General features: G+C 38.4%; 1 protein-coding gene across 1 annotated transcript in view; it reads right to left on the reverse strand.

The window, feature by feature from the left end:
• RNF169 (ring finger protein 169) overlaps positions 1 to 15,876 on the reverse strand; it is an 83,297-nt gene extending 67,421 nt beyond the window's left edge. Inside the window, exon 1 of the mRNA XM_019946579.3 lies at positions 15,350 to 15,876. Within this exon, the coding sequence (XP_019802138.1) occupies positions 15,350 to 15,851 (502 nt within the window). The 5' untranslated portion in view covers positions 15,852 to 15,876. The remainder of the gene's footprint in view (positions 1 to 15,349) is intronic.
• Positions 15,877 to 16,308: the final 432 nt, after the last annotated feature.

Here is a 16,308-nt window from a genome sequence, read left to right on the forward strand (position 1 = left end):
TACCCTCTTGGTACAGATTCTGTGCACATTAAAATGGTAGCCTAACTGGCCTGTCTCTTAAGACTCTTTGTCTTTCTATCTTCAACACTGCTTCCCTAGTTCTTTATAAAGCAGACCTGACCCTATCATCCTCCTGCTTAATAACTTTCATTGGCTTCCCTCTGCCTCCAAGATTTATAAACAAGACTCAGTCTACCACCCCAGCCATATTTTCTCATATTCCCTCAATACTCTCCCCTCCCCAGCCTTCACACATAATCACTATTCCTAGATATGCCAGACCCTGTCTCTTTACATATGCCACTTCCTCTTCCCACAATGTTTTTTCTTTTTCACTGTATGATAATCAGTTCAAAGCCCTGTTTATTGCCCTCTCCTTTGCAAAGCGTTTCTCACTTAACCCAGGGAGAATTACATTAGCCTTCTGCAGGTCCTCACAACATTCTGCACTTACCTCAATTGTAGTAGGATTTATTACCTGTGTTATAATTACTTGTTTCTGCCTCTGATTCCCCAAACTAGGAGATTTTCTTGAACCTATTGGGATGATCTCTAGGTATGTGTTTCAGTATAAAACAGTGGCTTAAATTTTTTTTTGTTGAATATACCAATGAGAAAGTGCTTTAAAACCAGCACCATACTGTACTAAGATCTTTTAAAGAATTTGTTGTCTGAAAGAAGATCAATTTGTAAAGCTTTTCTTTATAATGAAACCAAAAGTAAACTTTAGTAAAGTCCAAGTCAACAACAAATTAACAGGGTCCAATCATTTGAGGTTTTATCATAATAGTTTTTACAGAACCAAACACTAGACAAAACACAAATGGCAAAACAGAAGTAAAGAGAAAATATGTCCACTGCTATTTAGAAAAATAAAAACCAAAACTGGATATAAGTTGTCTTCAGGCTTAAAAATTTAATTGTACACACATGTAATGAGGAAGACTGGCTCAGTTCTGTTTTGAGAACTGAGTTGCTCATCCTGAATCTGTAGTTCTGTTACGTACAGGATGAGCAAGGCCAATGCAATCTTTGGCAGCATTAATAAGAATTTAGCATCCAGATGGAGAGATGGTAAACCTCACTACATTTTGCACTGGTCAGGCATTATTTAAAGCATGAGCGTCAATTCTGAGTGGCATATTTAAAGATGAACAGAAGGATAAAGGAATCATCATATATAATCAAAAATCTTTTTTTTAAGGATTTTTTTAGGACTCTTTTTCCTCTATTAAACATTTACTGAGTATCTAACACATTCTAGGTACCATATTAAGTGCTGAATACCCAAAGACATAGTCCCTGACCTCAAGGAGTTCAGTATAATGCCAGAGACAGACACACAAACAAGGGACTGAAATCCAGTGACATGACGAATACACATACTCATGTGGTGTCACAAAGGAAGGCAATCAACTCCTATTTGAGAAAAAAATTCACAGAGCACTTGTTTCACCTGAGTAGAATCTGACAGAAGGATAACAGGGAGAATATTCCAGGCAGAATAATCATAGGTGACAAAAGGTCAGAAAGGTTTCTAAAAGCATACTATATTATAAGAACTGTAAGTAGTGTAGTATGACCAGAAATCTGGGAAAGGGAGAAAGAGGAGCAAAGAGATGAATTTGAGAAGTTTAGCCTAAGAAGTTAGATAGAAAAAATCATGGTCTTTAAATACTTGAATATTGAAACTAGGGAAGAATATTTTAATTCAATAGAAACTTAAATTTCAAACAATTAACATTGTCCAGAACTAGACAGCAGTGAGTACAGAGTCACCAGAATGGGAGAAATATCCCTGTTCATGTATTAGCTCAATCTTCCCTTGGTATTCTAGATCTCTTCCCTAGCTACTAACGATACTGAGAATCATTCCAGGTGTTTTATTGGCCTTTCAGTTTCCCTCTTCTGTGAAATGTCTATTCAAATCCCCTCACCATTTTTCTAATGAGGTGTCTGTCATAGTGATTTGTAGTTCTTCATATATTTTGGACATTAATCTTTTGTTATTACATTGGAAGTATTTTCTCACATTCTGTGGTTCATCTCCCTACTTTATCTTTTATCATACAGAAGTTTTGATTTTAATGTGACCAAATTATCAATCTTTTCCTTTACTCTGTATTTTTTGTTTAAAGAATTCTTCCTATCCCACTTTCACAGATACCCCTAGTATTTTCTAAGTTTTATAGTTTGACCTTTAATTGATCTGGTATTAACTTTTCATGTATGGTGTGAGGTAAAGATCTATTTTTCCTTGTTTTCTGTAAGGTTAGCTAACTATCCACAACTGAAAATATTTTTGCCCCATTGATTTGTAATGCCACCTGTCATCTACCAAATTCAAGTATATGAGGACATGTTACTGGACCCTTAATTACTTTTTAAACTATTTAACCCTGGTTCAGTGTTCTTGGCCACTAATCATTCGTATTGACAAGTTCCACTAAAAAAAATTAAATTAAAAAAAAATTCCCTTCTATTCCAAGTGTTCTAGCTTTTAAAATAATAAATGAATGGTAAATTCTGTCAAATGCTATTTTGAGCATCTATTGAGATGATCATATGGTTTTACTCTTTATTAATATGGTGAATTACATTAGATTCTTAATGTTAAACTGAACTCTCATTCCCGGAATAAATACTACTTGATTGTGATTTTAAAAAAAAATACACTACTAGACTAGTGCAGATTTCACTTGGGACTTCTAAAATCTACATTTATTGGCCTATATTTTTCCTTTCTTATACTGCCTTTGTGTGATTTTGATGTCATGTTGTAAAAGCCCTCCAAAATGAGTCTAGAAACATTTTTTATTCCCTGGAATGGTCTGCACAAGGATTATCCATCCTTCAATATTTGGGTAACCTGTAAAACCATCTGTGCCTTGTGTTCCTTTAATGGATAGATTTTTTTTTCCTGCTTTTTACTATGAAAATGACTCACATATTTATTAGAGACACCAGTACAATGAACCCCAACATATCCATCGCCCAGCTTCAACAGTCAACCCATTGTCAATCTTATTTCATCTATTTCCCAAATCTTTACTTGTTCCCTCTCCCCTTGAATAAATTGTTTTGAAGAAATCCCAGACACCATATCATCTTACCTATAAACATTTTAGCATCTCTCTTAAAAATAAGGACTCTTTAAAATATGTAACCAGAAAAAAGATTTCACACTAAAAATTTAATAATCTTTAATACCAACAAATATCCAGTCAGTATTCAAATTCCTATCAAATATTTTTATACAGTTTTTCAAATCAGAATCCAAATTAGTCCATACGCTTAAATTGGTTTTGTCTTTTAATCTGCAGGTTTCCCTTCTATGTATTGCTTTTCTCCCCTTCTTCTTCATGTATTTGTGGGGAAAAAATGGGCCATCTGTCCTGTAATTTCCCACATTCCGGATTTTGCTCACTGCATCCACACATTACTTAGTGGGTAGATTTTACTATTCAATTTCTTTTTTAGTTACATTTCTATTAATATTTTCTACTTATTCTTGACTCAGCTGCAATAGGTTGTATTTTTTAGGAAACCGACTACTTTACACAATCTTCCAAATTCATGGGCATAAAGTTTTCCATATTCAATATGTATGGGGTTTTAGAAATCCTTATCATAGCTATAGTCATATTCCCTGTTTCATTCCTAACATTTCTTACACTTTCTTGTGTTTCTTTTTCATTGACCAATCTTGCCTGAGATTTGTCTATAACATAGAGCCTATATTAATATCTTCAATGAGTTAGATTTTGGTTTTATTAATCCTCTTCACTGTTTTCTACTCCATTAATTTCTATTCTTATCTTTATTCTTTCCTAACTTCTACTTCCTCTGGGTTTAATCTGCTGTTACTTTCCTAGCTTCTTCAGTTGGCCACTTAATAATTTTCAGGCTTTCTTCTATTGAAAAACCTTACAGATTCTAGGACATAAATTTTTTCATATTAATATTGCTGAAATTGGGATGTTTCTTACAATTAGTCTTACAATCACCGTCAGTCGGGCAAGCAGTGATGGTGCAACTGTCATTGCTTATCTATGTATGAACATAAACAATTAAAGAATAAGCTTGCAAAAGTAGTAGTTACTTGGCAGTTATCCCTGGTGGCATGACTAGACAACTGGAACTTCTCAATGTTAGTCAATAAACCTATTACAGACCATCTGACAAAGAACTATGAGTCTCATCTGAAAACCTTTTGTTGATACCTGCTGGCCAGTTCAAGAAAACATCAGGATCAAAATTTGATGGGTGCCAGCAGTTTGAAAGAAAATGCTGGACATAGCTGTGGAGCACTCTTTTAAGAAATGTTCTATCACCAATGCTCTCAATGACATTGTGAGCAATACTATGTAGAAAAACACAAACCTCTGTGCTTCCATCAGAAAGTGATTTAGAAGAATCAAACTCTGCATATGAAGTCACAGGAATATTCTACTAATTTGTTACTTCCCTTCCTTTTATAAATATATGCATGAGTGATATGCTAAATCTATATCTAAGTAAATATATATGAGTTCTTTCAGTAAGCATAAAGTTTCAAAGTCTAAGTGATAGGAAAGCACTGTATTTGGAAAGTAATAGTCCATCTCACAAATGATGACATCTTAAGATTCAATGAAATATGATATAGGCACTTAAATTTTCCTCTTAGGAAATTAAGGAAACACTCCCATTTATCACTGCAACAAAAAGAATAAAATACCTAAAAATAAACCTACCTAAGGAGGCAAAAGACCTGTATGCAGAAAACTATAAGACACTGATGAAAGAAATCAAAGATGATACAAACAAATGGAGAGATATACCATGTTCTTGGATTGGAAGAATCAACAGTGTGAAAATGACTCTACTACCCAAAGCAATCTACAGATTCAATGCAATCCCCATTAAATTACCAATGGCATTTTTCACAGAATAAGAACAAAAAATTTTACAATTTGTATGGAAACACAAAAGACCCTGAATCGCCAAAGCAATCTTGAGAAAGAAAAATGGAGCTGAAGGAATCAGGCTCCCAGACTTCAGACTACACTACAAAGCTATAGTAATCAAAAAAGTATGGTACTGGCACAAAAACAGAAATATAGCTCAATGGAACAGGATAGAAAGCCCAGAGATAAACCCATTCACATATGGTCACCTTATCTTTGACAGAGGAGGCAAGAATATACAATGGAGAAAAGAGAGCCTCTTCAATAAGTGGTGCTGGGAAAACTGGACAGCTACATGTAAAAGAATGAAATTAGAACACTTCCTAACATCATACACAAAAATAAACTCAAAATGGATTAAAGACCTAAATGTAAGGCCAGACACTATAAAACTCTAAGAGGAAAATATAGGCATTAACACTCTATGACATAAATCACAGCAAGATCCTTTTTGACCCATGGAAATAAAAACAAAAATAAACAAATGGGACCTCATGAAACTTCAAAGCTTTTGCACAGCAAATGAAACCATAAACAAGATGAAAAGACAACCCTCAGAATGGGAGAAAATATTTGCAAACGAAGCAACTGACAAAGGATTAATCTCCAAAATATACAAGCAGCTCATGCAACTCAATATCAAAAAAACAAACAACCCAATCCAAAAATGGGCAGAAGACCTAAATAGACATTTCTCCAAAGAAGACATACAGATTGCCAACAAACACATGAAAAGATGCTCAACATCACTAATCATTAGAGAAATGCAAATCAAAACCACATTGAGGTATCACCTCACACCAATCAGAATGGCTGTCATCAAAAAATCTAGAAACAGTAAATGCTGGAGAGGGTATGGAGAAAAGGGAACCCTCCTGCACTGTTGGTGGGAATGTAAATTGATACAGCCACTATGGAGAACAGTATGGTGGTTCCTTAAAAAACTAAAAATAGAACTACTATATGATCCAGCAATCCCATTACTGGGCATATACCCTGAGAAAACCATAATTCAAAAAGAGACATGTACCACAATGTTCATCGCAGCACTATTTACAATAGCCAGGACATGGAAGCAACCTAAATGTCCATCAACAGATGAATGGATAAAGAAGATGTGGCACATATATACAATGGAATATTACTCAGCCATAAAAAGGAAACAAAATTGAGTAATGTGTAATGAGGTGGATGGACCTAGAGGCTATCATACAGAGCAGAGTGAAGTAAGTCAGAAAGAAAAAAACAAATACCGTATGCTAACACATACATTGGAATCTAAAAATATGGTACTGATGAACCTAGTGGCAGGGCAGGAATAATGACACAGACGTAGAGAATGGACTTGAGGACACAGGAGGGGAAGGGGAAGCTGGGACGAAGTGAGAGAGTAGCACTGACATATATACACTACCAAATGTAAAGTAGATAGCTAGTGGGAAGCAGCTGCATAGCACAGGGAGATCTGCTCGGTGCTTTGGGACCACCGAGAGGGGTGGGATAGGGAGGGTGGGAGGGAGACGCTAGAGGGAGGGGATAAGGGGATATACGTATACATATAGCTGATTTACTTCGTTGTACAGCAGAAACTAACACAACACTGTAAAGCAATTATACTCCAATAAAGATGAAAAAAATTTTTCCTCTTAGTACTGCTTTGCTGTATTCCACAGATTTTGACATATAGTGTTTCCACTGTTATTTAATTCTAAATATTTTCCAGTTTCCATGAATTTGTTCTTCATCCATTTATTTTTAGTTTATTTTTTGCTTTTACTTTTTAAATTTCCAAACATGGATAGGAGGTGAGGAGAATCAGTTATATTTGTTATTAATTTCTAATTTTATTGTATTGGGGTCAGAAAACATAGTTGATATATCAAGCTTTGGTATTTGTTGATAATTTCTTTGTGCCTAATTACATAAATTACATAAAATTACATAAAAATTTCACTTTTAATTAAAAAGAATGTATATTCTCTAATTTGGGAAGTGTATGGTTCTATATATACATAGTAGATGAAGTTATACATTGCATTTCTTTTCTTTTAGTGGTTATCCTTCAATTTTTAATATGCATCTGACTGAAAGCTTAAAGTTAATTAATATCTCTATCCTCCTTCTGAACTATATATAACTCTTTAATGCTGGTCATTTTCCCTCCCAGCTTACATTTTATCCTCATCTGATATTTTAGTTCCACTTTGGTTTTAGCCCCAACAAATCAGTCATAATTATTTTTGTTTTATACAGTCAATTCTTCGTTTACCGAGCCAATTTCTTTCTCATCATGATTTCTTTTTTTTTAACTAATTTATTTATTTTTGGCTGCATTGAGTCTTCGTTGCTGCGCGTGGGCTTTCTTCAGTTGTAGAGAGCGGGGGCTACTCTTTGTTGCAGTGTACAGGCTTCTCATTGCAGTGGCTTCTCTTGTTGCAGAGCATGGGCTCTGGGCATGCGGGCTTCAGTAGTTGTGGCACATAGACTCAGTAGTTGTGGCTCATGGGTCCAGAGCACAAGCTCAGTAGTTGCAGTGCATGGGCTTAGTTGCTCTGCAGCATGTGGGATCTTCCTGGACCAGGGCTCGAACCTGTGTCCCCTGCATTGGCAGGCGGATTCTTAACCACTGAGCCACCAGGGAAGTCCCTATCATGATTTCTTGTATCCTTCTCGCTCCCCTAAGTTACCTTTCTTTCTTGCAGAAGTGCATTCTTTCATGTAATAGTTCTTTCAGAAACAGTGTGGTAAATTCTCCATATTTTTGTTCATCTGAAAATACTTTTATTTTGCCTTCACTCTTGAATGATAACTGAGTATGAAATTCTGATCTCTCTCAGCACTAGGAAGATATTATTCAAGTTTCTTCTGCCCTCTCTTATTAAGAGACATCTGCTCTCAGTCTGATTCTTGCTCCTTTGCCTTTCCTTTCTGGTTGCTTATAAAAGTGTCTTTGGTGTTCTGCAGTTTCATTGCAATGTATTTAGTTGTGGGGTTTGTTTTTGGTTTGCTCATTTAATTCTTGCTAGGCCCTCATGAGCTTAAACCTAAAAATTCATGTCTTTTTAAATTAATTCCAAAAAAATCTCATGTCATCTCTTCAAATTCCATGTTTCCCTCATTTTATTTTTCTCCTTCTGGAACTGCTATTAGATGTTGTGTCTTCTTGCTTAGTCTTTCATTTCTCCACCTCTTTCATATTTTCCTTCATCTTACTGTTCTGCATTCTCAGGATTTCCTTATATCTAACTCCCAGCTTACTACTTTCTCTTCATCTGTGTAAACTATCACTTACTTACTGAGCTTTTTTTTTTTTTTTTTTGGCTGTATGCGGGCCTCTCACTGTTGTGGCCTCTCCCGTTGCGGAGCATAGGCTCTGGACGCACAGGCTCAGCAGCCATGGCTCACGGGCCCAGCCGCTCCGCAGCATGTGGGATCCTCCCGGACTGGGGCACGAACCCGTGTCCCCTGCACCGGCAGGCGGACTCTCAACCACTGCGCCACCAGGGAAGCCCTACTGAGCATTTTTTTAACCTCTCTGTTTTTCATTATGTTTAGTTCTTTTCCAAATATATGTTTCACGTCTTATTCATTTATTGGGATGTCAATTACTTGTTTAATGTCTTTAGTCACTTAAAATATGCTACTTTAAATTACCTTTCAAACTGACATTCTACTATCCCAGTTCTTAGAGCTGTAATCCTCCTGCTTGTAATATCTGCTGACTCTCATTTGTGGTAGAAAATTGTTTCCTTGTGTGTCACTTTTAATTATAAATTCATCTTCTGTGGGGTTTATTTCTTCTGTGAGAATTCCTTGTGGCCTGAGATATGACAGTACCCCTTCAAGTCTTGTTTTTCCTTTCTCCAGGTGGCCCAGTGGTATCACTAGCTTGGAGCCAGCTTTTATATTAATTTCCTAGCATGGGGATACCTGATATTGCGACTCAGGTCGCAAATATGAGCAAGGCATAGGTCTTGTGCTTCAATTTCTCAGGGAAGCTTTTTTTCCATTTCCTCTTTGTATAGAGTCCAGGCAAACCAAGACGAGATTTCTTATTTCCTTGTGTCAGTGGGAAGATTTTTCTCTAGCCCACCCTTTCACCTAGGATGCAGCACATCAGGAATCCCAGCCTGATGCAAAAGTCTTGGTTTTGGTTCCTTTTTCCACAGTTAAAACTCAATCACTAGGAATAAAAAAACCAGAAACAACCCCTCACTCAATTCCTTCATCTTTGTCACAGCATGAGCTCAAGTTCTTAATGAAGTTTTGGGTTTTAGTTCCATTTTTGTTTTGGGAATCTAGAGATCTTCCTGTCTTTCCTGCAAGCTCAGAAATGCATTTCAAAGAACTGTTGTTTATCATCCAGCTTTTCTGGATATTTGTAGCAACAGAGTCTTTAGCTAAGATAAGTTAGCCATCTTGCTAAAAGAAATCTGGGATCTCCAATCCATTTGCTACATTACCCCTATAGGAGTGATCTCTCTAGAGTGCAAAGATGTACTCCTCTTTCAAACTCTTCAGTGGATCCCCCCTTCTTAGCATGGCATTCAAAGTCCACTATTATCCAGTAACTGATTATTTCTGCAATTCTGCCTCCTTCCACTCTCCCACATGTACTCTATGCTCCAACTACCCATATTTGCAATCCCTAGAACTCTCCTTTTGTTTCATACTCCTATGTTTTTAAAAGTACTTATTTCCCTCAGTTTTATCCTCCCTTCATCTGCCTACTGAATACTCATGGTCAAGTGTCTGCCTTTCCAGGAAGCCACTCCTGACCCATCCAAGCTGGGTTCTCTTTTTTTGTGAAAAGAGCTAACATTTGTTGAGTTCTTTATATGCTAATAACTCATTCAGTCTTAACAACAACCTTATGATTTTGCTACCACTACTATCCCCATTTTCAAAATGAGGAAACTAAGGTACAGAGAAATTAAGCAATGTGCCCAAAGACAAACAGCTATAAATGGCAGACCTGGAATTTGAACACAGATAGTCTGTCTCCAGATCCTGTTCCATTAACTTGCTCAATTAATATATACCATACTGTGTTCTACAATTATATCTTGCGTTACAGTTATTGCATTTATTACCCCACATTCCAGTTACACATTTATATAGCAATCTTCTCAACTACACTGACCTTAAGAGACAGAATTATGCTTTATTTCTATTTGCAGCCCCAGTGCCTAGCACACAGAAGGCCCTCAACTCAGATGGTTACTAAATTAATGAATAACTAAAGGAAACATCCCCACAGTCACTGCATTAGTCCAGCCCATCTTCACCTCTTGTCTGAACTACTAAAACAGTCCCCTAACTAGACTCCCTTCCTCCAGTTTCTATTCACATCTTTCCTCCACACTCCAACCAATACTGTCTTTCTAAAGCACATTATGACAGTATCATTCCATTACTTAAATATTTTTAAGGGCTCCACACTGTCTATAGGATAAAGTCCCAAATTCCTTCAGCATGACATACCATGACCTTCATGATCAAACTTCTGTAGTCTCTTCTCTCCTCCTTCCCCACTCCAGCCCCACATTCCATCTATATTTAACTTCCTGTCTGTCTCTGAATATGGCAAATGCCTTCATGCCTTTGTATGTGCAAGTTCTTTTGCCAGGAATGGCCATCTCCTCTTCCCTCACCTGGTGAACTCCTATTCTTTTTCCAACACACAGCGCAAATGCCTTCCTCAAGTTTCCTCAAAAGACTGTCAGTTATCCCACTGTTCTATTCTTCTTGGCATTATGCATTTACCTCACTTACACTTTGTATATTATTTGATAAGGTGTGTTTCCCCAACAAGACTGTGGAATCTTAAAGGACAGGAACCATGACTTACCCATCTTTTTTATTGTATTCTCTTACACAAGTGTGTGCCCTAAATGCTCACTGAAATAGTGGAATGAAATTTGACAAACATATCCTACATCCTACACTAAAGCAAACTCAGATTCAAATGAATTCAAGGCAGTCAAGTCTTCTAAGATTAAATGGAAATTAGACAGGGAGTAGAAACATGAATGGAAAACAAATAACACCTAAATTCCTGCTGCTCAATCCCGAATTCTACAGAATGGAGCTATTCTGTCAATGGTAATTAAGGCTTAGTTTATAAGGTAATCTCATCCTGAGTTTTAAAAAACACAAGGCAAATATTTCCACATTAGTAAAACACATAAGGACACTCAAATTCTGGAATATGTGTTACTAGGATAAAAAGTTGAGTCATTTTATACATTTTAAGACAAATCCCTTCAGACAAGGGAAATTCCTGTCCTTTTACACTACAATCATATGATTTCATTATTCACTAGTCCTACATGCAATTTAGGTTTGCACACATAACAAACATTGTCTGCCAACTGAGTAATAAACCAGAACTACTTGTTTTTCACAGAAAGAAGAAATTTTTTTAATGGATAAATGTCAACCCTAAATGAACAGGGAGGTTGGGGTGGGATAAAGGGAAGGAATAAATGGGGCACTATTCAATTTTTTTGAATTATTCAATTTTTGAAATGCACTTTTAACACTACAAATAGAAAAAAAATTAAACTGCCAACTTAAAGATTCATCAGCCTTTGTCTAGCTTTTCTCTTCAATTATTACCCATGGTAAAAGGACAAAGAACTGTCCTTAAAAGGTCCTGGTTTCAAGTTCAAAGGCAGCATAATTTAGAATGATCATCCTTGATTTCAAAAGACTAAATGAATTCTTAAAATTAATTATTATCAATGAGGCTTGGGACTTCCCTGGTGGCACAGTGGTTAATAATCCGCCTGCCAGTGTAGGGGGACACGGGTCCAAGTCCTGGTCCAGGAAGATCCCACATGTGGAGCACCTAAGCCCCTGCACCATAACTACTGAAGACAGCGCGCCTAGAGCCCGCGCTCGACAACAATAGAAGTCACCGCAATGAGAAGCCCACGCACCGCAATGAAGAGTAGCCCCCGCTCGCTGCAACTAGAGAAAACCCGCACAGCAACGAAGACCCAACGCAGCCAAAAATAAGTTAATTAATTAATTAATTTAAAAAAATTCTTATCAATGAGGCTTAAATGTTCTTATATTTGCAAATCTACCTATGTATGTCTGTATGGTAAATCTTCTTTTTTAAAAATCAATGGACCAGGACTGTTTCTAAATTTAGAATATAAGCTCTAAGAGGGAGGGATCTTTGACTATTTTATTCACTGATGTCACCCAAGGATCTAGAACAGTGTCTGCCACAGAGTAGGCACTCATTACATACTTGCTTAATATTGCTCAATATGGTCCAAATACTTAATATGTCAATACATACAATGAGCTGCAGATCCTCATAGAACATACAGTTGAAGTCTAGGTTCATCTTGAAATGATCACTGACTTAACCTTCAACACACACTGCTGCACAAATTAACTGATACTGTATCCAAAAGCAAATTGACAGTGTATGTAAGAATAAAATAAAACACTTAATACAGACGTTATTAAGGTTCTGAACTTTAAATCTTGAGAAGCTGACAAAAAACAAAAATACCACCAGCACAACCAAAATTTTCAACACACACAAACTCTTGCACTTTTTTCAAAAAAAATTCCAAAATTCAATTCAATTCAATTCCAAAAGAGCCATGGGACTTCAAGAAATTTAAAAAAAAAAAAAAAAAAAGTTAAGAATTTCACTTAAATACCAGTGAATTTACTACAAAATTTTATTTCCAGTTTTATAAAGCAGGTCTGCCCTTTCTTTTATCAATTGACCTAATTATGCCAAAAGAATACTGCTAAGCAATATACTTCTGTATTAACCTAAAATTGCTAATTTTGTTGCTGTTTCCCACTAATAAAAGTGTGATGTAATTATTATGAAACTGGTATTTTTACTGTCTATTACAAACCATCATGAACATTTAACTGTGAATTAGGTTATGTTTTAGCCCTTATTTAAGGGTTAGCCTTTCAGCCCTTGTTATCTGCTACTAACCCACAATGACCTGGTCACTCTCTTCTCTGTTCTGGGCCTCAGTTCTCTCTTCAGTAGAATGAGGGAACTGGGTTAAAACAAAAGTTCTTAACCTTTTTTTTTTGCAACACTTGGAGAATCTGGTGAAAGCTACAGGTGAACTATTCATAAAAACATACATATATATTGTAAAACAATTTTATAAACAATAATTCATAATGGCAAAAGACTGGAAACAACCTAAATATCCATCAATAGATGATTAAGTAAATTATGTTACATCCATTCAATGAAATTCCTTGTAACTATAAGTACAATGAAGAAACCTTCTATGTACTGATATGAAAAGATATCCATCATGTATTGTTATATGAAAAAAAGCACCAGTGCATATAACATATAACCTTTTATGTAAAAAGATCAAAAAATAAAATAAATATATTTGAATTTCCATGTATAAGCATAACGAAACTGTGGAAGAATCAACATGAATCTTTGGTGAAAATGGGAAATGAAGAAAGGAGTAGGAGGAACCTTTTCATTGTATACTTTCTTATATTTTTGTTTGAATTATGTGAATTGCCTATTAAAGTTTTAAATTAAAAAATATTGCATATAAACTCAAGAGGTCTAGACAACTTGCTAAAGCTAGAAGATAAACAGGGTTTATTCCCAAACCCTGTTCAGCAATACTCTTCTATAATGTTTTGACTTAACAAGCATGTAATTATATACACTCAATGATCCAACAATAAGAACACTTAAGGAAAAATATTTTCCATAATGGTCCTCATACAAACATATAAAGTAATTGGTGGATATTCAGTGACTCAACAGAGCCTAATTTGAAATCTCATTTTATATTGTTTTTCTTAATCACTGATACACAAATTTCTTCAAGGAAAAAGTATGCACAAATCATCAAGTCATACACCCTCTCATGGTTCAAATCTCAGACCTGATATTCCACAAAGGAGTACAGGCTTCGGAAATAGAAATTTGTATCCTACGTGACCATACAATCAATAGTACTAGTATGGAGACCAGAAAAATGCTGTCTTAATTTTTTTCCCCATAATCTCAGAATTTGAAGCAAATTAAATAGCATAGATGATGTTTGGGGAGGGCTTCATCCCTTTTCTGAGCAGCAATCAGGTGGAACTGGGTTTTCATCCTTGGGCAACTTACTTAACCTCTCTTGGCCTCAGTTCCATCTATAAAATGGAAATAAAAGTACCTATCTCATAAGGATGCTATGAAGCTTAAAAGGAATAACGAGGAACACAGAAAGTAAGACAGAAATAAAAATAAGGTATCCTAGGACAGTGGCAGGTGTCTGACTGCTTGAATCAAAACAGACTGCATTCTGGAACCTGTAGTTTCTAGTGACTGCACTTTCATACACAAGCAATGTCTCCTTTTCCCTACCGAAAATAGCACATGGCAGAATTCCCAACACAAAAGGTGCAAATATCTGTCCTTTCCTAATTATGTTTCTTGAAAAATCTCTTCCTAGGTAAGCTTTTATCAAAGAACTCTAGCTGTTGTGTTGACTGGGTGTGTCTCAAAGAGTCCCAAGTTATAACAGTTTTGTTTTATGTTTTCAACAGGCACTTTCTATGTCAAGCTCAGCACCAAAGAGTGGCAGGCTGCTGGGGGGGGGGGGGCGGGGGGAGGACGGGGGGAAGGCAAAGAAGTTGTAGACAACAGTCCTTCAACGGACTCCTAATTGCCAGGAAAATAGTAGGAAACCTACTGCCATCGAGATAGAAGCAGCCCCCGCCAACCAATCTCCGCTTCCAGAACTTTTAAACCCCATCCATCTTTTTTTGCAGAGCACTGCTGGAGCTTATTATTAGTTATTATAAATATAAATAGCCATCATTTATTACGTCTTCTCTACGTGCCAGGCTCTTGCGTTTTTCAAGATTTTGTGAAAACTGCACATGTAAACTCAGACGCTCAAGTCTGAAAAGCTCCCTTCGCATCCTCAAAATCAATCTAATCTGCCCCTCAAACTCCGTATATGCCACACCTCTCATTGACCCATTCAGGCCCAGGGATCACATCTTTACAAGCAATTCAACCCCAAGCTCTTCACCCAACACTAAATCAAGCACTTCTCGGATCCTCCACTGCCCCTACAAAGTTCGGTACCCTCCTCCACTCACCAATTCCAACCTGGCCCTAACTTGTTCCAAGAAATGCTATGGCTCCCTTCAAACTTCTGACTCCAAATCCATCGTGCCCGTACTTCATCCCGAAGTTCAAAATTCAGAAACACATACTGCACCTGGGCAAAGCCCGGTTCCAACCCCACGAGAACTCTCGACACCCGCTCGAGCAGGGCCAGGGCCTGGGACCCTCCACCCCCTAACCAGGCCAGGCCGGGGCGCGGCGGCCTCGCTCCGGACCCCAAGGGGAGGAGAGGAAACTCCACCTGGCTCCGCTGGCGCGCCGCGCGTCTCCTGCTCGGGCCTGGGCCCCGTGGCGGCCGCGCCCCCGTCACGACGCGAGCGGCAGCGCTCGGGTGGGCCGCGGCGGGCGCGCTCGCCCAGCACCTCCGCGTCGGGCTGCCAGTTGTCGCGGGCCCGACGGCGGGCCCAGCCCGGGCCGCGGGCGCGGCAGCGCGGGCAACCCGGGCCCGCCGCGTCGGCGGCGCGTTGGGCGCAGCCTCGGCACAGCGAGTGGCCGCACGGCAGGGCCGCCGCTTCCCCCGGGGTCTCCAGGCACCCAGCGCAGTCCGACTCCTCCGGCCGCGGCGGTGGCGGCGGCTGCAGCAACGGCGGCGGCAACACCAGCAGCGCGGGGCCAGAGGCCGGGCCCGGGGTCCCAGTCTTGGCTGCCGCCATCTCGTCACAGCGGCCCCGCCGACCCCGCCGATTCAGAGCTGCCGCTGCCGCCGCGGAAGAGGCCCGAGTACTCGGACCTGCCGCCGCCATCTTGTTTCCCGTTTGTAGGGAGAGTCCGTTGCGAGGGAGAAGAGTAGAGGGCGGGGCAGTGCGCGGCGGGCACCGCTATATACATATTCATGAGGGGCGGGGCGCCAGAAGAGGGTCTCTCGGGACATGGTTGGCGTGAGGTGAAACCTCATTAATATTTATTAGTTATCCTTTATATATCTGGTCTTCGGCCTCGCCTTCTACTCTTTGCGATTTCCTCTTAGTGGGCCAAATTAAGTTGAGGACTGAGGGGATTTATTTGGAAACTGAGCGATATTAAACTTTATGAAGTAATTACACTTATTTATCCTGCAATACCCTGATAACTGAGGCTAATGTGATTGGGGAGTATGTGAATTACTCAGAACCCTGCCTCTGCTTCATAGCTGCTGTGACTGAGACCAGTCCTACCCTGACCAGCAACTAACTGCCAAAAATAGCAGCTTCTTGTCAGTCC

Source organism: Tursiops truncatus, chromosome 8, assembly GCF_011762595.2.
Source record: "Tursiops truncatus isolate mTurTru1 chromosome 8, mTurTru1.mat.Y, whole genome shotgun sequence".
Lineage (NCBI taxonomy): Eukaryota > Metazoa > Chordata > Mammalia > Artiodactyla > Delphinidae > Tursiops > Tursiops truncatus.